At 47.1% G+C, this 25,581-nt stretch overlaps 1 protein-coding gene across 2 annotated transcripts in view; it reads right to left on the bottom strand.

Annotated features, from left to right (window-relative positions):
- The window catches only part of NDRG3 (NDRG family member 3), a 54,582-nt gene that overhangs the window by 11,814 nt on the left and 17,187 nt on the right, over positions 1-25,581 (bottom strand). For both annotated transcript variants that reach the window (XM_090151923.1, XM_031605644.2), the window contains exons 2-5: positions 18,591-18,696; positions 16,549-16,584; positions 1,068-1,173; positions 267-387 (exon numbers count right to left, since the gene is read on the bottom strand). In XM_090151923.1, the coding sequence (XP_090008049.1) occupies positions 267-387; positions 1,068-1,173; positions 16,549-16,584; positions 18,591-18,647 (320 nt within the window). In that variant the 5' untranslated portion in view covers positions 18,648-18,696. The remainder of the gene's footprint in view (positions 1-266; positions 388-1,067; positions 1,174-16,548; positions 16,585-18,590; positions 18,697-25,581) is intronic.

Below are 25,581 nucleotides of genomic sequence, written 5' to 3'. Positions count from 1 at the left end.
ATGAACAGACAGAGGAATGCCAGCTAGACCGCAGTGTGCTGGGCTCATGCTCAAGTCAGGGAGCTGGTGCCAGCAAGAGCCATAGTGGCAGGAGAGTCCCTTGCATATCTCTCTGGAAGCTTCCTCATCTTCCTACTTCCTCTGCTCCTGAAAGCTGCTTCCCACCATGTCCTGCCCTAGCAGTCCCAGTTGGCTTAAACTAGGTTCTACCACAGGCCAGACTGCAACCATGTCTGGAACTATAAATGTCTCTGCAGAGCTCGTACCCAGATGGGAAGGGGGGGGCTCCTTCCTGTTGGCCTGGCGCATCCACATGGCACACAGCAAAATGGTGAGTGATCTCCTGCATATCTTCAAAGTTAAAGAATGCATTGAAACAGGATTTGTCTGCAAAAGAAAAAAAAAAGACATGAGGCATTCCCTGAAGAAGTTTTACTGTCATCCAAACATCATGGCATGCACTTGCACGAGCCCAACCTCCACGCTGAGTCTGTGGGACAGGGGGTGCTGGGTGACTGCTGCTCTGCCCCAGTGACTGCAACGAGTCTTAGCAAAATAACTGCCACGACTGAGGGCAGACAGGCAAACACCACTAAGCATTCATGCCTAGGAAAATTGTGCCTTGTAGTGCTTGAGCATTCGTGGTGCATACTGAGGAGCACCTACATGAACGTAACAGCACATATAGAGTGGGATGGGGAGAAAAGAGCAGCTGAGTCCACTGCAGACATTATAGTACTTCCTCAGCTTTATAGAAGGGACTTGCTCACCTTCCACTGTTCAGGGGAATGAATACCTCAAGGTGAGCAGCTCTATCAAGCAGTGCTGCAAGCCAGCTAAAGCCCTGTGCGTGGTGGATCCACTTCCACTCCAGTCCCACCTATTGAGGGCTCTTAGAGGGCAGGGGCATGCCCCATGCTCTCTCTCAAGCAGATCTTTGTCTTTGTACCTTTGTACTATTTGTCCCACCTCAGGACCAGCCCAGTCCCAGTGCTCACCACATTCAAATGATAAAACAAGTACAATCACAAACACTTTTTCAGAGTCCTGGGAATGCAAGGGCTTACGGTTGAGGCCAATGTCATGGTATGTGAGGATGACAGGTCTGCTCCCCTTGGGTGTGCCTCGCATGGTGACATGGACCACTCCGAAAGCTGTCTCAATGTCATGTTCCTGCAGAGAGAGAAGAAGCAGCCTCAGCATTATGCATACTGGCTGTACTATGGGAACTCCAGCAGCAAGTATCTCATCCATATTTTACCACTGCTGCTCTGTCCACATCAGCAACTTTGTCAGACCTCTGTCTTTCCACAACCACTGCCAGGAACAGGTTGCTTTTGTACAGATATGTGAAGGGTTTGGCACTGTGCCCAAGATCTCATCTCAGTGGGTGATGTTGCTGCACAGTAATGGAGGCTCAGTGTTATCTGTCAATCTGTCTGTCCATGGCATCACGAAAGCAGCTCCTTCCCTGTTGTCAGAGAATGCCCTTCACTCCCCAGCTGGCATCCCTCTCCCTTTTGCAGCCCCTTGTCTCAGAATTGTGGCAACAGAAGCAAACTGCCAGAGCCACGCTGCCCAAAGGAGCCCAAACCTTCTCCCTGCTTGGCTGTGCAGCTTGACTTTCTGTCCTGCAATCCTTCCTGCAAAGCAAACTACCTCTGGCTGCTCCCATCCTCAGAGAACTGCTGGGTTTTACTTGCATGCTGCTGTTGCACTACACACATGGAAAAGCCAGGGTGCCCAGCAAGCAGCAATGAGCTGCCTGCACTGCATGTGCAGTGAGGGTCTCCAGCACAAGTCTCTGCCTCTTGCTGCCTTTTCTCGGCGCCCCGTGCTGCTCTGCTACAGATGGGACACATCCTGCTTTGTGCTGCAGTGGTACCCCCACGGCCACAGCAGCAGCCCTCATTCTAGTGTTCAGAAAATCAGTAGGTGTGAATCAGTCCTCTGCCACATCTGGCAGCTTTTGGAGGAGGCCCAGGCTGCACACTGGGAGCGCTGCTGCTGGAGCGGCTGGGAGCAGCAAGTTCCTGGGATTGCCCAGAGAGGGCCAAAGCAGCAGCAGCCTGCAGCACCCCACATCCAAGTGGACCAACTGGCTGGCTGCCATGAAAAGCAGGGCTCTGCCATAAGCAGCTTTAACTCACTGACCTGGCAGGAAGCTATCCAAACTACCCAGCTGCTTTTTTTTTTTTTTTAATCTGACTTTGTTAGATTTCTGCCAGGTCAGTGAGTTAAGAAGCTCACAGGGAGGTCTGACAAATACTGGTGTGGGCTCCAAGCCAGACAGAGTGCACAGGCTGGCCAAAGCAACAACCCTGCCCTGAGCAGCCTGGTCTGACTGACTCACATCCCGTGTATCTGCAGCCCCCACAGGACTTGCGAGGGTTTTATAAGCAGCAACAAAAGGTCAGCCATCAAGCAGGAGCACAAAACCCAAACTGAGCTAACAGTGAGAAAAGCACAGAAACAACAAAAGATCTGAAGACATTAAAATAGTCAGCAGTTCGGTGCCTTCTCTGGAATTACACTCTATCTCACTGCCAGGGTCACATGCACTGCTAACAGGTCAAAGACTGGAGAAGGTACTTGAAACAGAAGCATCCAGCTCTCTTCAGTCCTGCAGTTCCAGCACCTTGATGTGCTTTATACTGCAACAGCTTGCATTTTTGTGCAAGCTTTGTGTCCAAAACGTGAGCTTCCCTTAGCTCTATGGTAGGGAAGGGAAAGAGTTTCCATGAGCTAAAAAACAATCCTTGCTTTCCCACCTACTTTGGTTTTGTAAATTGCATAAACTGAGATTTCAGCAGGTGAGATCACTTACTGAGAAGAGGGTTTTCACATCACTGCTGGGCAGCAGCCCAACACAGAGGGTCTCACCTCACTGCTCTTTCAGCCACATTAACAGCTCAAACAAAAGGAATGTCCACTGGAGATGGGAAGCACCTTGAGAAATGCCATCCTCAGCACATCTCAGAGAGGAGTGCTGTGAAAGCAGTAAGATGCTACTTGAGCAAATGTCTTGCTCTACCAACTGAGTCAGACACTACACTCAAGAGAAGGGTCTCCGTGTTCCCTTTTTTAACAACACACTGCAACACCGAGCTGATCTCCTTCCCAAAATTTCTTAGGCGGGGAAGACCGAGCTTCACTCCTTGCATATATTTCCCACTTCGTTTTTCCAGTGAACTTCAATTTCTCTGAAACCATACCCTGGAGCCACAGGGCTTTTCTCTTCATCTGTGATGGAGGAGGACAAAAACACGCTCAGACATCACACCATTACACAACACACACGGCTTCCCTGCCACCTGCTTCCCTCCACAGCTCTCCCACACATCAGAGCCAAAGGATAGCATGAGGTAGGTGCTTAATATAGAGCTTAGGTATCACATTCTAGATGACAACAACAGTCACTGCACATGTAAGATACAACTGCTACCTCAAATTGGCCAAGGAAAGCAGAAGAGGTTATTATTTAATACTAGGTTATTAACACTCCAAGCATGGAGCAGACAAACCCAGCTCTCTGTACACAGCCCTGCCTGCTGGCCACACAGTGGGAGCCCTGCCTTGTTGCACTGCCCACATAACCACTGCCCACCTAAAGTTCTGCCTGTTTGCCCACTGTTCCTGTGCTGGAAGCTCTCAGACACCAATCTTAATTTCTCAGGTGCTGCTGTGTGTGGGTTCTGGCCCCTGCTCAGGCAGCTCCGACACGTTGCACCGGTGCAGCCCCCATGGACGCCCCAGGATTGCTCCCTGCAGCTGCACAGCAGCAGTCTCAGCAGCGGGCTGGTCAGCAGCACAGGAGAAGGCAAGTGGCAAAGATGTGGCCAGGAGACGGTCAGATTTTAACAAATGCACTCTGCAAAACAAGGGAGGTGAAGGCAAGAGGTGGTGACGATCTACAGCTCTGTTTTGAAATGCTTGAGAACGTTTGATTTTCACTTAGAGACTGGAAACTTTGTCAGAGGTTTTTCTGAAGAGATGTTATCTTCTGCCCTCATTTGTACAGTAGGAAAAAACCAGCCAGCACCGCAGGCACCGCGCTGCAGGAGGGAAGGCAGCAGCGGCCCTCGCTGGCCGCAGGGCCCAGCCGTGACGCACGCCCGGCACACAGCAGCGCGCCGCTGGCCACGTGCTGCAGCTGCTACTGATCAGCCCAAACCCGGCCTGGAACCATGCTTCAGAAATTAGCAGTGCCCTTGGGGCGGGTGTGAGAAGCGCCCTGATGTTGGAGCAGCAGGGATGGAGCAGGGCAGAGCAGCTGGAGCTGGCCGCACCGCTGGTCTGACCGAAAGAGTGGGCTGGGCGCTTTGGGAAAACAGAGTAGGGCAAGCACACAGTGACACATCCTCAAAGACCTGCATCTTGGACCCTTCATTTTCCAAACCTGCAACCACGTGTAGGTGAAAAGAGACTTAACTGAGCTGGAGGAATGGCTTCTGCAGTCACCCTAAGACCAGAACAGCCAAAGCCATAACGTGCAGGCAGCGGAACATCCTTCCCCTACCTTGCACCTGCTGGTTTTGCCCTCAGCTTGGACGGCAGCGAGCAGCCAACCCCACTGCCACAACCCATAGCAGTGACACCAAACAGCGAGTTGGATGCCCTTCACCTGTCCCCTCTCCTGGCTGAGGTTCTCCAGCCTGCATGGCCACCCCGGTGCAGCAGCTTCTGTCTGCCTGCACTGCTGGTGCCCGTCTCGCTCCGTCCTTCCCAAGCTGAGGGGCTGGCAGAATGTCAAACGTGGGCGTGATGTGGATTTATACAGGAGCACAATGAGGTTGCTTTGTTCTCTGTTCCTGATAAACAAGAATTGATTTGCTTTGTTGAAAGCCTTGAGCCCTGTGCTGACATTTCCACTCATCTCTCGTAATGTCTTATTGCCTCTGGGTTATCACCAGCCCTGAGCCCATTCCTGCATTCCATTGCAAGCACCATTCCATTCAATGAGCACCATGTTTACATTTATCCATAGGCAGATAAAGGTTGCCACTGCATCTTTCATCACTTTTTCCAGGTCATTTAGGAACAGGTTTAAAGAGCACAGGACTCACTACATTTCTGCAAAGTAACTCTCTAGTGACCTCATACTACTATGAAAATAACTAACTTCTGTTCTTTAACCAGTATTTAATCCATGAAAGGACCTCTCCACTTAATCCCATGCCCCACAAGCCCCTAAAGAGCCTTTTGGTAGGGAGGCTTGTCTTTTGGAAATCCAAGTATTAACTGAACTGCCTTTATTTATATGTTATCAACCCCTCCAAAGGACTCCGCAGCTCTGCAGAGCACAACTTCCCCCCACAGCCACCATGCCCAACATTCATCTACAGGATCTGTTAATTGCACTCCCTGCTAGCTGTACCAGCCTGCAAGGCACAGCTGGTCAGTGAATTCCCCAATCTTCCCTGTGACCCCTTCTAAAAATTGTGATGCAGGGGAAGCACTGCAGCCCTCAGGCAGCTTCAATGTATGGAGGAATGTAACCTCTCACTTAACAAGCCAACTATTCAATTCTTAAACTCATTTACTTCTGGGTTGATACAAGCAGCCCTGACACCCTGCTGTAAAATCATGCCTTTTACTTGTTTTATAGTCTCTGCAATGGGCACTGCAGTTTCAGGCAGGCTCTCTGCTGACTCCACCATGGTAACCTCCAAGCTGCTCCATGGCAAGCTCACAAACAACAAAAAAATTAAGATCAGTTTTTCTGGTACTGCTAGATCTACTCCAAGTCCTTCCTTCAGAGCCCGAGCAGCCAGCAGCACTCTGAACTCTCTGACATGCTTCTATGGCTGATAGCTTTGGAATAGGACAATCAATTTTTCCCCCCTTGCAAGTCATCAAATTCCCCTGTGCCTGCTCTATTCATACATTTAATCTGCTGTAGTTTGTAACCTTTTACAATTTCTCCTGCTTTTTTAAAAAAAGCTTTTTTGTTTATTTGTTTCCAACAGCCTCCATTCCCTTCTGTTTAGTCATGCTGGTTTCCTTGCACCATTTCTCACATCTGCCGTGATAGATGGAAGGCCTTTGCTCTTTGCCTCCATTTTGGTGTCCTTAAGAAGTCCTAGTACTGCTGCAAAACTGCAGATCTTAACTGCCCAGCTAAACTTATTTTCAGCAAGATTTTCCATTTCTGTGCAGCACTTTGCTAAAACTTCTGAGCACAGAATCAGTGAAGCTCTCTTCTGGAAAGGGTGTTGACCTGAAGCACATTATGGTTCCCATCATACAGCAGCCCCTTGAAGAATGTTTTGAATACATTTTTCTTCCCTGCTCAGAATCTCTCCTTTTCCTCCCCAGGGCTCCCAAGCCTGTTGCTCCAAAGAAATCTGCATCTAGAAATGGAGTCTTCGCGCTGTGTCCTACTGTCATATCTGCCTGACAGACAGAGGGCAGCTGAGACCAGCCTGCAAAGTCACTGAAACAACAAAACAATTTTCCTGTTAGGAAATTGGGATTTCAATCCAAAGGAAACCTATGATATTCACTGATGTGATTTAGAGTCAGATCAACAAACTTCCTGCAACACCCACATGCATCTTCCATCACCTGCAATTACCCTCTCCTCCCACACTGCATCCAGGTATGGCTCCCACTGTCCATAAAGACGGCCCTCAACTCTCTTCTGTGGTCTCAGACAAGAATACAATAACCACTGGCAGAACCCAAACAAAACTGAGATTTGGAGTGCAAGTTCTTGTTACAGATTGGCTGACTTGAAGACATGCAGTTAGAGGAGAACTGCCCTCAGCACCCTGCCCTTCCCGTGTCCAGGGCAGCCAGCAGTCACACAGATACCTGCAAGCAGGGTGCAGGCAGGCTTCCTTTTCCCTCTCCATCAGGAGCAGCTCACCCTGCAGCCACAGGACTTCCTCAGCTGGAAGGCATGCACTAGGAGTGTAGATATGGTGGCACAGGCACTGACTCAACTCACCCTAGCTCTACCATTAAAAACTATTCTCTGGTAGGGGCTGAGCAGAAGAACACAGCAACTGTCAGAGAAAGGCCAGCAATGCCACCGATCACCTCCAAAAGTCCTGCGATTTCAGCAGTGTGCCTTATGGTCCCAGCTCCTTTTAACCCCTTATGTCTCAGAAAAGGAAATGCTGTGAACTTCAAAGGGTTCAGCATCAGAAGGTGATACGACACAGCCTGACAGCAGCTTTAAATCGTTTTAGATGAAACACAGATATAGGAATTGCTGGGAGCTATTCCTTGCTCGGGATTTGCAGCAGGTCAGTCGAGGCTGTGACATTATCCTATTTGGCCTTAACATCTTTGAATGATTCTTAAACTGAGGAAGCAAATGCAAATCAAAACATGACTGCCAAAGTATAAATTTACTGTGGGCGGAAGATGGGAAGAAGTGGGTGCATACCCGAAGTGGCAGAAAGTTCACCCAGAGGGACCTTCTCTGACTGCTGCCTGCTGCTCCTGGCCAGAAAGGGAAGCAGTGTTAGGTGGCATAGAAAAAATATTCCTGATATTAAGAAAAATCAGCTCTGACAGAGGAAACTTCCAAAAGCAGTTCCAGAGGCAGTAAGGCTTGCTTGGAGCTCAGAGCCTGTGGCAGTGAGCAGAGGGAGCTGGGTGCAGGGCTGCGACAGCCCCTCTCTGAGCTGCCCTCCCTCCACAGCTCTGTACAGGATCCAGAGCTTAAGCTTTAGAAGTTATTAAAGTCGGAGGTAAACAATTTGTTTCACAGTGGGAATGATTAACAATGAGAATTCAAATTAGCAGTGCTTTTCACAACTAATTTATTAAGCTTCCTTTCTGGCAATGCCAGATGAGTTCTACTCATACTGTGAGGCTGCACAAAGTTCAATATTATTTTCCTGGAAAAAATTAAAATTGATTTTATTTGAAGACCGAAAACAAAGAATACATCTGTTAAATCTTTTCCATCTATTTATTTATTTATGCTTTCAGGTCTGGTAGAACATAAAGCAGCAAGGTGTCTGCTGCCTACATTCTGCTTGCAGCCCAGAAGGCCGATCTGTCCTGTGTTGCACCAAGAGAAGTGTGGCCAGCAGGTTGAGGGAGGTGCAGCCCCTCTGCTCTGCTCTCCTGAGACCCCACCTGGAGCACTGCGCCCAGTTCTGGAGCCCCTGACACAAGAAGGACTTGGAGCTGTGGGAGCAGGTCCAGAGGAAGGCACAGAGATGATCAGAGGGCTGGAGCACCTCCTCTGTGAGGACAGGCTGAGAGAGCTGGGGCTCTGCACCTGGAAAAGAGAAGGCTTTGAGGAGACCTTATAGCAGCCTTCCAGTACTTGAAGGGGCCTAGAGGGAAGCTGGGGAGGGACTTCTTATGAGGGCGTGTAGTGACAGGACAAGGGGAAATGGATATTTATATGTAGCTGATTTAGACTACATATCAGGAAGGAATTCTTTACTGTGAGGGTGCCAAGGCACTGGAACAGGTTGCCCTGTGAGGTTGTGGATGCTTCCTCCCTGGAAGCACTGACGGCCAGGCTGGATGGGCTGTGAGCAACCTGGGCTGGAGGAGGTGTCCCTGACTATAGCAGGGGGCTGGAAATAGGTGATCTTAAAGGTCCCTTACAATCCAAACCATTCTATGATATGATTCTACGATATTGTGTTGTCTTGCTCTTTGCTACAGCTGCCCTCAAATTTCTACACATTACTAAAACAACAACACAAACCATGCCTATAAGCTAAGGAAAAGAAATTATACGACTGCGAAGCATCACCATCTGGTAACTCTTACCATTACAGTACCACAGACCTTAATGCAGTTTGCACGCAAGTGCTTTCCACCTCCTCTCCATGCAACATTATTTTGGAAATAGTAGAGCTAAAGGAGATGGCTGCGTGGGAAGCAAGCCTAAATCAGATTCAAAGCAACATCTTGAACTAAATTATTCATTTCCATACAGAGCAGAAATTTATTAATAGAAAACACAATATGATCTATGCAAGCAGGCAACGGTTTCGAGTACTTTGTGTAATTGGATTAAGTCTTAAATTAGAGAAACGCTGGGTGAGAACCAAGAGCAGCAGCAGAACTGTGTAATCTGGTTACATAAACACGAAAGCATCAGGGGACAAAGGTGCTGCCAGGCTATCCCCAGGCTACTATTTTATATACAAACAAGCTTTCATGTGCTGCTGTTGCAAAGGCACACGATGTTGAAGGACAGACCTAGTCCATCTGCAACCCTAACTCTGTCAGCCCAGAGGGAAATGGGAAGTCACCTCCAAAATCTGCCAGAGAACAGGTCAAGGCTCTGCAGCCAAATGAACTGAAATCAAGTGACCTTTAACAGACATTTAGCTGACAGGTTGGGCTTGGGTTCCAAAATCAAAGAACAAACTCCCCAGGACCACAAAATGCTGAGCCCCAGTTAATGACAACACCTGCGAGCTGGAAACGGAACAAATGAAGAACTGTGCTCTGCCCTCTCCTGCCCTGTGCTCTGTAAAGCTGGTAAGGCCACTGCATTCTTGTGCTCCAGTAAAGTATCCAGAATTCTGAGAGAGGCACTCAGCATGGGCGCAGGCATGTGTAGTGCTTCATCCTCATGTTCCAAGGGTAAATCCCCTCTTACACAGCTATCACAGGAAAACTGCAGCTTCCTAGCTCACGGTGAATGAACCCACCTAGAGATCTGCTCTTGTCTGCAAAAACCTTGCAGCAGGTCAGCTGTTTCCAGCACTGCCATCACTGTTTTGAGTCAGCAGAGTCTTCTGACACTGAGTCAGTGTTTTGAGCCTTTCTAGGGCTGCAAATAGAAGAGGCTAATGCCTCCAGCCCCTAAACAATGGGCTCAAAGTGTCACGTCCAGCACACACACGGTATTGTAGACATGAATTCTATACAAACATGACCTGAATGCGCTACAATACACAGGCAAATCTAAAACTTTTGGCATAACCATTGGACCCCAGACCATCTTACACCCTCAAAAACAACTTGAAAGATGAGTCAGGGCTCACACTTCCAGCCAAGGTCAGCCTGTCTGCAGACACAAACTGCAGACAGGCTAAACTGCCTAGTGCTGAAGACTAGGAAGATCTTAAAATCTTGTGAAGAAGAGAAAGCAGGGAGATGCTCTGTGTTCCAAATCTGCAGTGTCCCCAGGAATTAGAACTGTGTCTAACTGCACTGAGTTGTAACTAGTATCACAATTACTCATTAGCTGCTACGAAACACCATTAATGGGTGTTGCGTAATGGGTGGAAACAGATCAATCACTGTTAGTGGGAAAGCACCATTCATTTTTCTGAAGGCAGAACGGAGGCAAAGCCCTTTCTCAACCTAAAGATATACACTTGTGATGAAATAATTCATGGACAGGAATAAAATAAAAAAAAGCACAGGAACCTCCAATACCTCTTCTGTACACGCAGCTGCTTTAATACATTGCCACAAACATTCTGAAAGCAAGAACATGTTTACATAAATCCCACAGAAGGTTCATGTTCAGACATTTAAGAATGAACAGTATGAGTAACGTGAAGTCCAGCCAGTGAAAGCCCTCCAGAACTAATATGGCAGTGTCACACTGCCAAGAAAAAAAAAAAGGGAACTTTTAGATGGAGAGCCTGAGATGAGAAAAGAATTGGAGGGAAGCTTCCCAACAAATAAGAGCTATTGATAAATAAATCAGAAATAAAATTCAATTTTCATCATTTTAAGCCTCGTATTTCTGTTGCTGGCGTGTCAGCAGAAGTCAAAATCAGTATCTTAGTGATGTGACACTAAAAAGATAAGGGGCAGCTTCTACTTTACTAGTCATAAAAAATCTTGCTTGCTGGATTCAGAACATCTGCGTTGTTGTTAATCTCAATCTAGCACTTTCAACAATAGAGTAGAAGAACTCACTGTACAAATTAGTAGCACACAGGTCTTCAATATCCTAGACAAATATTTCAGTGCTGGTGAGAACAGCTCCTCTGGTATTCATATAGAGAAGGCAAATCCTTCCTCAAAGTGATGAAGTTTCATATTATTCCACTGCAACAGACAAAAGATGCTTTATACCACGCTGTATTCAAGGCTGCTGCGTAACCACCACAAACTGCATTTAATGGCTTCATTAAAAAACGAACTGTCTTTATCAACAACCTACACAGTGAGATTGAGTGCACCCTCAGCAAGCTTGGAGACAACCCCAAGCAGAGTGGTGCTGCTCTGGAACAAAAGGAAGGGATGCCACTCAAATGGACCTGGACAGGATTGAGAAATGCGTCTGTGTGAACCTCATGAGGTTCAACAAGGCCAAGTGCAGGGTGTATCACTTGGTTTGTGGCTAGTATCTATCTTCCTTGATATTAGGAGAACTCTTTGAGCCTTGTGGAGAAAGACTTGGGGGTCCTGGTGTACAAAAAGCTGGGCATGAGCCAGCAGCGTGCTCCTACAGCACAGAAGGCCAACAGTGCCCTGGGCTGCATCAAGAGAGCGGGGCCAGCAGGGTAAGGGAGGGTTTGTCCTCCTCTGCTCTGCCCCTGTGAGACCTCATCTGCTGTGTACTGCATCCAGGTCTGAGGCAACCAGCACAAAAAAATGTGGAGTTGTTGGAGCAGGACCAGAGGAGGTCACAAAGACGTTCAAAGGGCTGGTGCACTTCTGCTACAAAGACAGACTGAGGAAGCTGGGCTTGTTCAGCCTGCAGAAGACTCCAGGGAGACCTCATTGCAGACTTCCAGTACTTGAAAGATTCTAAACAGGAGAACAACTTTTTACAGTCTGATAGTGATAGGACAAGGGGGAATGGTTTCACACTAAGAGAAGGGAAATTCAGTCAAATGTGAGGAGAAAATTCTTTACTCAGAGGTGGATGAGGCCCTGGCACTGCTGCCCAGAGAAGTGTGGGTGCCTCATCCCTGGAGGCGTTTGAGGCCAGGCCAGATGGGGCCCTGGGGTGTTGGTTAACAGTCGGCTGAACACGAGCCAGCAGTGTGCCCAGGTGGCCAAGAAGGCCAATGGCATCCTGGCTTGTGTCAGAAACAGCACAGCCAGCAGGAGGTGATCGGACCTCCGCAGTCAGCACTGGTGAGGCCGCACCTCGAGCGCTGTGTTCAGCGTTGGGCTCCTGACTACAAGAAAGGCACTGAGACCATGGAGTGTGTCAGAGAAGGGCAACAGAGCTGTGAGGGGTCTGGAGCACAAGACTACGAGGAGCAGTTGAGGAAATCGGGATGGTTCAGCCTGGAGAAGAAGAGGCTCAGAGGAAACCTCATCACTCTCAACAACTCTCTGGAAGGAGGCTGCAGCAAGGTGGGGGCTGGCCTCTGCTCCCAGGACACTGGTGGCTTCAAATTGCACCAGGGGAGTCTCAAGGTTGGATACTGGGAAAGACTTATTCTCTGAGAGTGGTGAGGTATTGGAATGGGCTGCCCAGTGGAAGAGTCCCTGGAGGTTTTCAAGAAACGTGGAGATGTGGTACTTAGGGACATGGTTTAATGGGCAATATCGTAGGTGGACAGTTGGATCAGATGACCTTTGAGGTCTTTTCCAACCTTAATGATTCTATGATTCTATGATCTGGTGGGTGGCAAACAGCCCACAGGCAGGATTGGGATGCTGTGAAGTTCCTTCCAATCCAAGCTGTTCTATGATTTTATGAAGTTTCTACACAGTATCTATGACATCAGCTACTGCACATGATGTGTTCTTTCCAATCACCCCTCAACATCATTTCCTACTGCACCAGCAAGCAAAATTAAAGCAAAGACATTGGGCAAGGATATGAAAGCTTTTAAAAATCCAGATTGAAAAGCTTAGAACACATGTATTTGTGGGAAAACACCAAAATAAAATCAGTAGAAACAGCTATTTATTTACTGAAAAATTATACCTTCCAATAGAGAAAAGTGACAAAAAATTGCTCAGTAAACTGTCATTAATTTCAAACATTTTGGTGTAGTATTGCCTATGCCAATGGGAAAACAAGTACCTCTACAATTCCAATTGATTCCAGCAATGCACAACAAGAAGTTGTTATACAGGGGAGCTTTCTTTGCCCTGTGGGCTTGTACTTGTCTTGCCTCTTCTGTTTCAGCTGAACTATGTCCTGGATGCATGTCCTGGATTTTCTTATTCCCACCTCTTCCATACCTCGTGAGCTTTCTGCAAATGTTCTGCCAAAACCCAAATCCCTCTCCACACCTCAGGTCCTCATCTGTCTGGTGCATGCTAGAAAGCAAAACACTTCTCTCCCTTCCTGTGGGCGGCAAAGTACTAGCTAGAGATTAAGTTAAATACTAGCTTATGTCAGACTGAAAAATAACACTGATTTGTTTAATTTTACAAAAATATCAGTGTATTCCTTCATCAGTATTTAGGCAAAACACCTGGAGAAGGGGGAAGAGATTGAGACTAACTCAGAACACCTCAAAGCAGCTAAAGAGGGTCTGTAGATAATAATAAAAGCACAAAGCACAAGCACAACTCTATTAACCGTGTAGGTCACCACACCATCTGTCCATCATCAACCCAGAGCATTTAATCCACCATCTGCCTACTAACATTAGAAGAAGCCAAACATAGATTTCATTAGGGTACACATAGCTTTCAAGCAAAATGCAGGTCCCAAATTTAGGTTAATATGTTTTATTTCTGAGAATAACCTAGATTCATACTGATAAAGACCCCTAAGCCACCATGCTAGCTTTCCTCTTTATCTCCACTGCAAACAGTTATCAGATTATGTGGGGGTTGCTTCAGCTGATGCCCAGGCAATCTGTTATTTGTCATGGTTAACTGCACCTGCTTGTAGATAAACAGCACAAGAAAGCCAGGGCACCTGTATCTGCACTGTGATGCAGCCAAGCTAAAACCTTCTTCATCCCACATTAACTCAGAATAACAAACTTCAGAGGCAAGAGGATGTTTGCTCTATAGAGGGCTGTGTTGGTAGCACCTTGCTGTCAAGTGGGATGGACAGTGGGCATTAGGTTATGCAGACCCAGTCCTGGCAAGTTGCTCCAAACTGAAAACAATTACACTGGGAAATTAATAGAACTTCAAAATGGCAGCATCCATTCTTTTCCGAAGGAGAAGTGGTGAGACATGCCAGAGCTTTACAGAAAGCAGCATCCCTAACCCGTGTGCCTGGCACCACACAACTCCCAGAATCACTGTTCAGGCCAACTGCACACTCATCAGCTGGGATCAAACTAAACACTTCTCTCAGTCATAAACACTGACCAACTCCAGAAAATGCTCTGTAACTCCAGCTGCCAGAAGGAGCCCCAGAGGCACTGCAGGACAAACAGGCCCTGAGACTGCTGGGTGGGCTCCAGCCTGACCATAGCACTGCTCCCAGCAGCCCTGCTGGCCACCAGCAGCCTGAGCACAGCCCAGGATGTGGCCACCTCCACAGTGCTGGGCCTGCTCAGCTCCTTCACCCGCACTGCAGGGCTGCTGCTTGCAGGTCTGTCCTGCAAACCACCCACTGATAGAACTCGAGAAAAATCAATGTGTGAAAGAGCGGCCTTGTTCACTGGATCAGAGCTGAGGGTGACTTTTTCACTTGTGTGAAAATGAGCAAGTTCCAAATGATGAAATGAGCTACGAGCCCAGGCACAGACAGTGCTTTATCTCCACTTGAAGTGGCTAGGTTTAGACTTTGTTAGAAAAGTGAAAAGGCCTGAAATGCAAGTGTTTCATCACTGATGCTATGCTTTTCCAGTGCAAACAATACATCATGTAAGATAATATAAATCCATCCCACAAATCCTCTAAAATCTGCTTCAGAATCAGACAGGGCCCTTGCAGATGCTACAGCTGATGGTGAACATCTCTATGCTGGAACTGGAACATCAGCCCTCAGCAATCTGTGGCCAGCTTCTACCTGTTCTCCCTGCAGGACTCCAGACAAATGATACCCCTGCTCAAGATCTGTTAAGTCTTATGTTAAACAATAGGATCTCCATCCCCTGAAAGCCTCAGCAACCTTCTTCACTTTGAGTTTCCCCTTCTGAAGCACAGGTGAAGAAAAATCCTACCACTTCCACAGGGCCCTGAACAAGGCAGCTGGCTGTGCTTTACCAGATCAAAAAGCCCTTTTGCTCAGGGCAACAGGAGATCTGGGCTTCCAAGTTTAAATACCATTCCTTGTACTAGCCACTGAGGCAGAACACACAAGGAGCCATCCCACCAGCTGTCTGCTCTGACATTTGTCAGGGCATCAGCCAGCCCTGATATGGCCCCAAAAACCACACCTTGTAGGAAACTTGGAGAAAGGTGAGGCTGGGACATCAGCAGTCACATGAGACACCATGTAGCTTATTGCTGGAAAAAAAAACCATCTAAATGAATTACCAAGATGCTCCTGCAAGGAACATCTCGTCTCCTGCCCAACTGTTGTCATGGCCACCCGCTCACTGCTGATCTCAATCAAACACAGGCAAGCAACAGGCACGTTCTTCCCAGCCACGCTTCCCTGGGCCCCTCTGGCTCCCCGGGGCTCCTGCTGCCCACCTTTAGCAGAGATGGAAAAGATGCAGAAATACAGAGACAAGATGGTGCAGCAAAGTGCTTTGCGAGCCCATTACCTATCTTCAAACACTCTTTTATTAAAACCTATTTAAGCCAGAAAAGAACACCGTTACCACTTCTGAGACTGCACACTAGTTAAATGGTAAGACTGGTAATTTTTAGTTTTGTAGACTTTAGGATAACATTAAAAGTCACAAGGAATCATGCTAGAGCATGTGCCTGCCCAGATGGGATGTTCTTGCAACTTCCTATACCAAGAGATGAAAAAAATACATACTGTCTTCTTATTACAATTCTGCTCTGCTTAGGCTTGCAAAGTTTTCTACACTCATCCACATTGGCACACATTCATTCAAAGCTACCTTGTGACTCTGACAGACCCACCCTCAGCTGCACTGCTGGGGTAATGCAGCCATGGGTGCTTGTCTTGTACTGTGTAATCACTACAGGCAAGTCAGGGAAATGGGAAATGAGCCTGTGCTCTATAAAGCGCACCACGTCATCTCAGCACTGTGCTCTGCCTGACCAAGGATGCATCCTGCATCTTGGAGGCTTGTGATGCAACTGCTCCTCTGAAAGAATTATTTCTATAGCAACTGCAGTGCTGAGGCTCATCTCCCCACTAGTCTGAGAAGAAAATCCCCACAAAGTGAGCCCAGCTTCACTGTGACCCAGGCTCAGCGGAGCAGGGGTGCTGTAACTGGGGCAGCAGTAACACTTGGTGCTTTCCATCTCCTCTCAACACAAACAGGCAGAGCATGCACGCTCCTCCTTTCCCAGTCAGTGAACCAGATGGGACATGACAGAGCTGCAGCTCATCAGCAGATTGCATCTCTCCAAGGAAATGGCTTCTGCAGCCCACTGCAGAGCCTGTACAGAGCAGCCTGCCCCTCACAGCACACAGTAAGGGCTCTGGTGAAAGGGTGAAGGGCTATTTCTGTCAAACAGACATGTTCAAGTTCTTAAACCTTAAAAGGAATTAACATAAAGACACAACTTTTCCATTACTGACAGGCCACAAGAAGGCTGCCCACAGATCCTTGGCACATGTGCTCGTCTCACCTGGCAGTCGAAGTCCTGGAAGTTGCGAGCCGCATTCTGTTAAAAAAAAAACACAGAAAACAGACTTTAGCACAGTACTCCAAAACACAGAGCAACAGCACCACTAAGGGTCCCCTGGGAGACCCCTGCTTCAGCACAGCCTGGCAGGGCAGGTCACACTACTGAGTGCTGTCAGATACTGCACAAGGCTGAGCAAACCACCTGAGACAGCATTCTAGCTTACTAAGGCATTGCACCTTAGTGCTAAAATTACAAGTAGGGCCATGTATGACCAACTACAGTACCCCAAGCACTTCTAACGGCCAAGTACCCTTAACTGCCTTCCACATGTAAACAGATGGCCCTGCTTCCCCCTCCCAGGCTTCGTCACAGCTATTAAGAGTACAGGTTACTAAGCACATTCTTCAAAGTTTGTGACATACAAGTCTTACATACCTGCAAATCTGATCTATGAATCCCCAAGTGTTAAGTACTGAACTGTGTCAGATGTTTCCTACATTCTCAGGATGTAGGAAAACAACATAAAAGCAGCCCTCATGAGATACTGCATTAGAGAGGATCCTACATTAGAAGATATTTCTGACCACTCTATGTCTCTTTCCCTGCTGTGCTAAACACAGCCAGCAGAGTCTCCTCATCTACCAGGATGTAAAGAAGAAATTCAGTCCACCAAGACCACAGTGAATAAGAACTAAAAAAAAGCAATGGATAAGGAAATGAGAGACTTCTGTATCCAGCGCTGGACATGGGATGGTCTGTGGTAAGTGAAGAAGTGAAGGCTGATTAGAATTTCTGCTGAGAAAAGCAGGATTCCTGGTAGTGTTACAAACCAAAGAATGCTAAGATACACACACACAGAATTAGTGCTGACACATAAACTGAAGCAAATCATCAAATCTAAGGTTAAAGTACATCTTCCAGTCCTCTGAATGTGTGATGGCTGCACCCCAAAGGCAAAGAGCTACCTGGAAAGAGCTACCTTGTAGTCTTTCACTGACTTAGATTCAAGACAAATCAAAGTCGGGACTCAGTATTTCCCAGAAGCATTTCCTATAGTTCAGACACTAAGTCACCACGCTGCACCCACTTCTGTATCCTAGTCAATTCCACTGTTTTTAGAGTTTGAGCATTAAAATGCCATAGCTCATTTTCTTTGTACAGTAACTTTTGCATATGAAGAGTTCACAAGCACCTACTGTACTATTTCTGGCCATCAATTCATCATCATCAAAATCAATTGTTCATGAAATCCTACCTCTAAACTGGGTTGATCAGCAAAAATCTGAGTGAACTGCCAGCTCAGTACTTCTTGGATTTTGATACGCAGCAGAGTACAACAGGTTATGGTATCAACTGCATGAGTCCATAAGCTATGTCTAGAAATATGTGTGTATTACACAAAGCCTGAAAGCATCAGTGAGGACCAGATCTCAGAGATGGTAGCTCACTGAGACATTTCTTTTGTTAAAAGAATTAAAAGGATCAGAGCCACAGCTTATTTCTCATCCCCGTGCAGAGCTCAGCCCAGTTCTGGAGCCATCTGTGTAGTTTTTTTCCTACTACAATGTTATATATTTTCTGTAACTTCAAAATGGAGGCAAGGAAATGAAATATCACTTTGTATTTGCCTTCCTGTTTGTTGGCTAGCACCGCAAACAGATAGTTTGGAAAGACAAGATTACAAATCAAAAAAGAAAACGTATTACGAGCCAAGGTTTCTCTAGCATGGAGTTACCAGAGGTTCTACAGCTCAGCCACACCAGGAATGGTGTCACCTTTCTGATTTCTGTCACACTTTCACAAAGCCCAGTACTGGCATGATGCACCGCTTGGCTGGGATATCAAACTGCTTTGAACAACGGTGGTCCTTCTTTCCTTGAAACTTTGGAAGGACATACTATGGTGCATTACCCGATTGGGGAAGCAATTACTGTTTTTAGTGCTTCAGGTACTTCGAACTATAAGCAGACAACCAGGGCTCCCTGGTAGATACAAAGTCAGTTGGAGTCCAGCTGTGAGAGCAATGGAGCAGCCAGCATTACCTTGTCGTTCAGAAGCGGTTTGATCTCTGTCAGCTGAACATCCTGCAGCTCATCCATGGCGCCGTAAGTGGAATCACTTAACCCTCACAGCAGCCAGTGAGCGATTCTGAAACAAACGCATATGGTTAGCAACAGAATTACAAAAGATGCTGGGCAAAGAATGCTGCAAGCTCTTTTATTAGACACACATATGCCCAAACTGAAACTTGCCAGCAGCTGGTTCTCAGCACTACATGCAGTATCTGTAATCGGAGAATGCATGCAAACGATTGTGCTTGTTCAGTGTCCCTGCACGTTGCCTTGTCCCCCAGAAATCATCCTAGAAAGCTCACGCCTTTTTATTCAGAAAGCCTGGCTCCACTTCCACACACTGCCACAGGCTGCCTGGAAATGAACTGAGATGACTGATCAGCAGAGTGAAAAACTGCGTTCATGAATACTGACAATGCCAGAGTGTTTCAAGGAGGGCTAATCTGCAGACTACTTCGCTGTTTAGGAAGGCTGCACATATTACTTAAGGTGAAATAAAGAAGTCAGAGACATAAGCAGGGACGAGAATAGGCATGTGGTGGGCTTCCTGGATGCTAGCTGAGTGTGCTAGAAAAAGGCTCAGATGCCATCACAAATCAAATTCTTTGTACAACATGATACTGCTGCAAACCACAAAAGAAAAAAGTGGAACAAGAGCATTGCAACTGTGCTGCAGCAGCCCCTGTAACCCCACAGCCACATGCACTGCCCAGGAAGGAGGGCCTCCCTCACAGCACAGCGCACAGGCTGGGTCTTCTCTTATTCCCCTGCACTAGGACTAACTCTGGTGTGGCTTGAAGCCAGCGTGGCCAACACAAATCATTGTGCCTTTTGCCTGTGAAAACCAGCCATAGCAATACCCCTCTCTTCTAGCTCCTTTGCTCTGAGCAACTAAATTAATTTTCTTTTTCTGATTTTTTGTTCAGTTCTGAAATTTCCAGGAAACCAGTTCACTTACAGGTAAAACATCCTCTTACCCCACACTGATATTTTACTCTGAAGATCAGTAAAAACGGTTATATGAGTAGACAGCAGACTCCGGAGGATGAGCTAGCTCTAATTGTGGCAAGGAGTTATTGAGACCAGAGATATTTTATTCTAAGGAATAACAATTTCTATACACCCTGGAACTGGTTAAGAGCTCAATATCTACCTGGTTCTGTCAGAAATTCAGGACAAGGACCCCACACTACCTTACAGGCATCAAAGGAGTTTCAAACAAGCATCACAAAGCTCAATTACCTGCAGCACTTATTCCTCTGTGAGTCCAGGCTCACCCCCTGCACGTCTGTGGACAACAGGGGGGCTGATTATCCCCTCCAATGAGCAGGGAACTCTGAGCAGCAATTGCTGTGCTAGATCAACCATAGATACTCACTAGAGTTTCCCAGCTGCTGCTCCAAGCTTCCCCTGAGCCATACCTAGAGCAGTAACTGCACCAGTCTGTCCTGGGACATCTGTGCTTGAAGCGCCCACAGTCCGGAGAGAGACTTTGTGTATCACATGCACTACTCTGTAAATCATATGTTGTATGAGAACAATAAAAAACTAAGTAGATGTTGGAAGTAAGGATTATTAAATGCTTTCATCTCATCAACCTCGGTTTCATACTTGGTCTCTAGATGCAGCTGCAGTGCACACAGTAAACAACATTACACTGAAACTAATCTGATGCTTATCTTCCTGCTCCAAATATTGTTTGCAATAGGGGGCTCAGGGCTAAGCCAACAGATTGCTGTGTTCCTGCCATGCTGTACCCGCCCCGTGCTTGCAGGGCAGGGCAGCAGCAGGAAGGCTGCGGTTTGCGGTGCTGGGCTCAGTCTCTTCTCTCTCCAGGAAGTTTGATCTAATTCCATCTTTCACAGCACCAAGTGGGCTCAAATAAAGGCACTGCTCCCGGAGGGAAGCATGAGGGTTGCAGCAGGGTTGCTCTGCAGGCCTGCAGCATGGTCAGGGCAGGCTGTGCCCTCCTGCAGGGCCACCAACATTGCCAAACTGAGACCCAAATCCTACAGAATGATTAAATCTGAATGGTAAAATGGCGGATTTCTTTTCTAATCTGTTACTCTAATCTGTTCATCCAGAAAATCTGATTTTTTTTCTGCTTTTGTAGAAGCTCTAAGCTTTTCAAAGGCTTTTTGAAGGAAAAGGTGCAGGGCCCCAGGCTCTGCTTACCAGCAGGTTGGCAGCTTTTTTTAAAAAATTATTTTATTTATTTATTACTGAACTTTCTGGAAAAGGTCTGTGACAGCCCCTAGGCTTCATCTGAACCTGTCCATTTGGAGGCAGATGCACACACTTTCTCTACCCACAGTCTTAGCAAGCCGACTGTGATCTACCTCAACCCTGGTAACTGTATTCCAGCATGAGAGCTTAGCAGCTCTACATCATTACCCACTGTAACTACACCTGGGCACTGCACTGTGCTAACAGCAATGCAGCTTCTGGTTGGAAACACAGCAAAGTGGCACATTTGCCTGAGAAAGTCACTAACATTTCTCAAGAGAGAGTGCTCTGCAGCACAGGGACCTGGCAATACGGGACAAATGCAGAGGCAAAGTGAAGGGTGGGGAGAGCTGGGCCATTCTCTGCTCCAACTGCTCAAGGCTGATTCTAAACAAACTGAGCTACCATTGTATGAGGTATCAGGAGAACAAACACTTGGTATCCTTAATCAGAGCCGGTAGGCCTTGAATGGAACATTAATCAGGATACTCTGGGGATGCTGCCAACTTGGCAAGAAAGCCCAAAGTCTGTGAATCCGTAGCTGAACTGCCTTTATGATGCTAAAAATCACACCCGTAGGTCAGAAAGACTCCTGTGCAGGTGAAAGCCCTTCCCTAAGCATGCGTAGTTGAGGAAGTATAGAGTCAGCAGTGCTACAGTTGTATGAAAATCTCTAACCAAGCATGGTGAGGAGAGCAGACTGGAAAATTACTAACTTCGTAACTTTTGTATATAAATATTGTGCAGATAGTTCCATTCAGAGTCCCTGATCTGTGGGAAACCACCAGGGACCCAGGTTTGCACAATCCTAGAATGAATGAGCAGAACCTCTCCTGAGTGTGTGGTGATTGACTTCCTGCACACCTCCTGCTGATGAGTCTGCTCTTTGGACAACACTATTTAAGATGCCTCCTAAATCATCTGCAGACACTTCTGCCCAGAAAACAACCCATTTTCTTCTTCTACTGCACCTGTTATTTAAGGAAACAAACATGTCATTTCATAAACTGAAAATAAATTTAAAATACCACAACAAAGCATCACAAATATTCACAAAATACAGATAAGTTCAATAGAAAACAGGCTACAAGCAAAGCAAAAGGTTTGCCTGGAATGATCCATGTATAAATCATACATTTTTCTAAAAACGTCCCAGCACCACCTACTTTGCAAGTACTTCTCTTTGCTCCATTTATATACGGCTATAAATACCCACAAATTTTCCCAAATTAAACCACCCACGCCTTTCCAAAGGCTTCCCACTGGAATAAATTTTGTGCTCTTTGAAAACCAGTAATACAAAGGACTGAGGAAAAACATTCGATGAATAAGTAACATAGAGCCTAGCCACCGGGGCAGGATGCAGAAGGCTGCAGAGAACCAAGGCAGGTGAGACTCAGATAGAAAGCAGCCACCTACCTCTAAATACAATCAGAAATGCGTGCTCACACGCTTACTCCAAGATAGGGATTCTCTCAATTCCCATCATTTCAATATCATAGAATCATAGAACCATAGAATGGCCTGGGTTGAAAAGGACCCCAATGCTCATCCAGTTCCAACCCCCTGCTGTGTGCAGGTCGCCAACCAGCAGACCAGGCTGCCCAGAGCCACATCCAGCCTGGCCTTGAATGCCTGCAGGGATGGGGCATCCACAACCTCCTTGGGCAACCTGTGAACAGTGCCTCACCACCCTCTGTGTGAAAAATTTCCTCCTAATATCCAACCTAAACCTCCCCTGTCTTAGTTTAAGACATTTCCCCTTGTCCTATCATTATCCACCCTTGCAAACAACCGTTCCCCCTCATGTTTATATGCTCCCTTCAAGTACTGGAAGGCCACCATGAAGTCTCCCCAGAGCCTTTTCTTGTCCAAGCAAAAGAAGGTGTGCTCACATCAGAACACTACAGCTGTGCCCCACACATGGCTGGCAGGTGCCATGGCTCCATTCAGGGCACTTGGCTGCCATGTCCTGCAGGGTGACAGGCTGTAAGGGCTGGACTCACCCGCTGGGCATCCCCTGGGTGTTCTCTCCACCCTCTAGGATCTCCGCGTCACAATACTCTGTAGTCAGAGACAGAAATTTTTTGTTCATTCATCTCAGCGTGACTAATGTGTTAACTCCATAACCTGTTACACTCCTGCTTTACATGCTAGTCACGTTGGGGGAAAATTACACAAGACAGCTATCAAGCTGTGCTACAAAACATGGCATTAGATACACCTAAACACACGCTGCCTTGCTGGCACGCAGCAGGGTGGCTGGGAGCCTCCTCTCCAGGCACTGACTGCTCATGCACAGGACACGTGGGCTGGGGCTCCCAGCACTGCTCTCAGACAGCCCCCACTCCCTATAGGAAAGAGAAGCAACACTCTCGGGGTACAAAGGCAGATGGGAACAATCCCCAAACCTGCAGCCAGCACAACAGCAGAGGAAGCCACTCACATTCCTCAGGCTCACGCTTGTATTCTTTAGCTGTGTGTGCTGCACAGCTTTTCACTATGATTTCCAGCCCATGCCTCTCTCAATGCACACACTGGAAGATGAGCTGCATGGCAGGCTCCTTGCTTTGGGTGGGCAAGACCTCAGGCTTGGCTACTGATCATAAGTGCAGCAGGCTTCATGTATGGTCTCTGAGGCCTGTGAGCAGCATGGGATGCATCTCCTCACCCTCCTCATTGCTTCATGCCAGCAGCATGACCATCTGCATGAGCTGTTCCATGCCTTGCACTGAAATGCCGTTTGATGCAGTCAGCTCCTAGCAAAGCAGGCAAAGGATCCAAATCTGCCTTCAAATATTTTCTTAGGTTATCATTTTTTGTGTTCCAGCTCATGTATTTTTGGGAACGCATCACATGGTGCTCCATCTCCAACACAAACTGTGACCCAAGCAGAGAAGCCATGTTCTGCTTCACCAGCACTGCACCAGCTCCTGCGTGTGTGCAGCTGCAGCTTCTTTTCAAAGCAGCATGGCTTTGCCTCCCTTGAATCTGGGCTACCACCAGGACAGAAATGTCACCTGCAAAATATACTTGCTGACAAGTTTAAATGAGCCCTATATTTAACAATGGTTTGGGAAGGAAGAAGCTTGTGGTCAGCTCTCTGTTACTTTCTGAGAAGGCGTCCAATTTTAACTACGAGAAATATTCCACTGCCACATGTGCGACTGAGCTCAGCTCGCAGAATGTCCTCCTGTCACCATCTGAATTCACTGGCACCAGCTACAGGCTCAGCTGACTGAGCAAGAATGGAAGAAAAATGGAAAATTCTGCTTTGGGTTACCTGGAGCAGTCTCAATAAAGCACTGAAACCGTGCTGAGCTCCCTTGTACAAAACAGCCCAAAGAGATTTAAAGCAGGGAGGGATACCCAAGGTATGAACTAGAATATCAGATTACTGCTATGAAAAAGTTGCAGATGCCTGTCTCCAGCAGCACCTTTTCTGCTCATGGTTGTCTTTCACAAGCTTTGCAGCACTCCCTTTAACTAGCTGTTTCCCTCATCACAGACAAAAGCAGCAGTGCCTACTGCCACCACAAATACAGCTCATGCAGGTGACATCTCACGTTGTAACGGCCAGTGGCACTACTCTAATGCAATATCTGCATTACTCGGCAGCTCACAGAGCTCAAACTAAACCAGAGCCATTTTCACCAGTCTCATGGTGAAGGACACGTTTGAATGGATCTGTGCAAAGACGTTTTCCCATCTCCTGAGCCACCTGCTCCCACAAGCCCTGGAGCTCCAGACATTCCTCCCAGGGGGTGTGAGGGCTCCTGGAGGCTTCACCCGATGGACTCTTGCCCCAGGGGAAATATCGGCTGCTTCTCCACCAGCAGTAACTACAGCTGCTGCACCTCACTACTCATCCATCCAAGCTCCCAGGCACGCACAGGCAGCACACACACCGAGCCCCCACCTCCCAGCTGATGCAGGGGCTTATTCTCAAGCAGCTTATAATCAGCTCTGCCTGCTTTCCACCAGATCCTTTCATTCCTTTTGCAGTTTTATTTTCAAACTGCTTTGTTCCAACCATGCTGCTCCCTATTGACTGTGACTCTTTACATTATAAAAAAAAAAGCCACCAAATATGAATATGTATTCCATTGAGTGAAGTGTTTCAGAAAATGATGGATCAGAAGTGTATTCTACATAGATACAGAGCCTTGACACCCGGCTGAGCCCTCCTGCCATGTGGGAGGAACCATCACTCGAGTCATGATACAGCTCAACATATAGTCAGACCTCAGCTCTCATATTCTGCAATGCAATTGTGATTGATCTTTTTAAACTCCTTTGTTTGAAGCACTACTGGGATGGGAAAAGAAAATCAAACAAGAAGAATTATTAGAGTTATTTCCATTCTAAAAATAAAACTACCTTAAACTTTTTCACGTTGATTCACGCATATAAATTATGCAACCTAGAACTGACTTAATAAGACCCATTAATCAGGAAAGGAGATGCACCGGGTAGTTCTGATCTCACCTCCTGGCATGCACGTTGTGATCCAGCCCAGCCTGGACAACCCGGCCTTGAAGTGGGCATGAAATCACTTCTGCTGCTCAGCAAACCAACGCAGCTGGGCCTGGCACCAGCACACTCAGGCAGCTAACACGGCTGTTGTGCAGGTATATATGCTTTTTATTCCTCCATTCTCTCTCCTCCCTCCCATTAAGGCTGCTGCTTTCCCATGTAGCACTGCTCCCCTGAATGAGCGCTCTGCCTGGCTGCC

Source organism: Phasianus colchicus, chromosome 17 (assembly GCF_987193195.1).
Source record: "Phasianus colchicus chromosome 17, bPhaCol1.hap1.1, whole genome shotgun sequence".
In the NCBI taxonomy this organism is placed as follows: Eukaryota; Metazoa; Chordata; class Aves; order Galliformes; family Phasianidae; genus Phasianus; species Phasianus colchicus.
The sequence above is the reverse complement of the archived record's forward strand: the minus strand, read 5'-3'. Positions and strand labels throughout refer to the sequence as shown.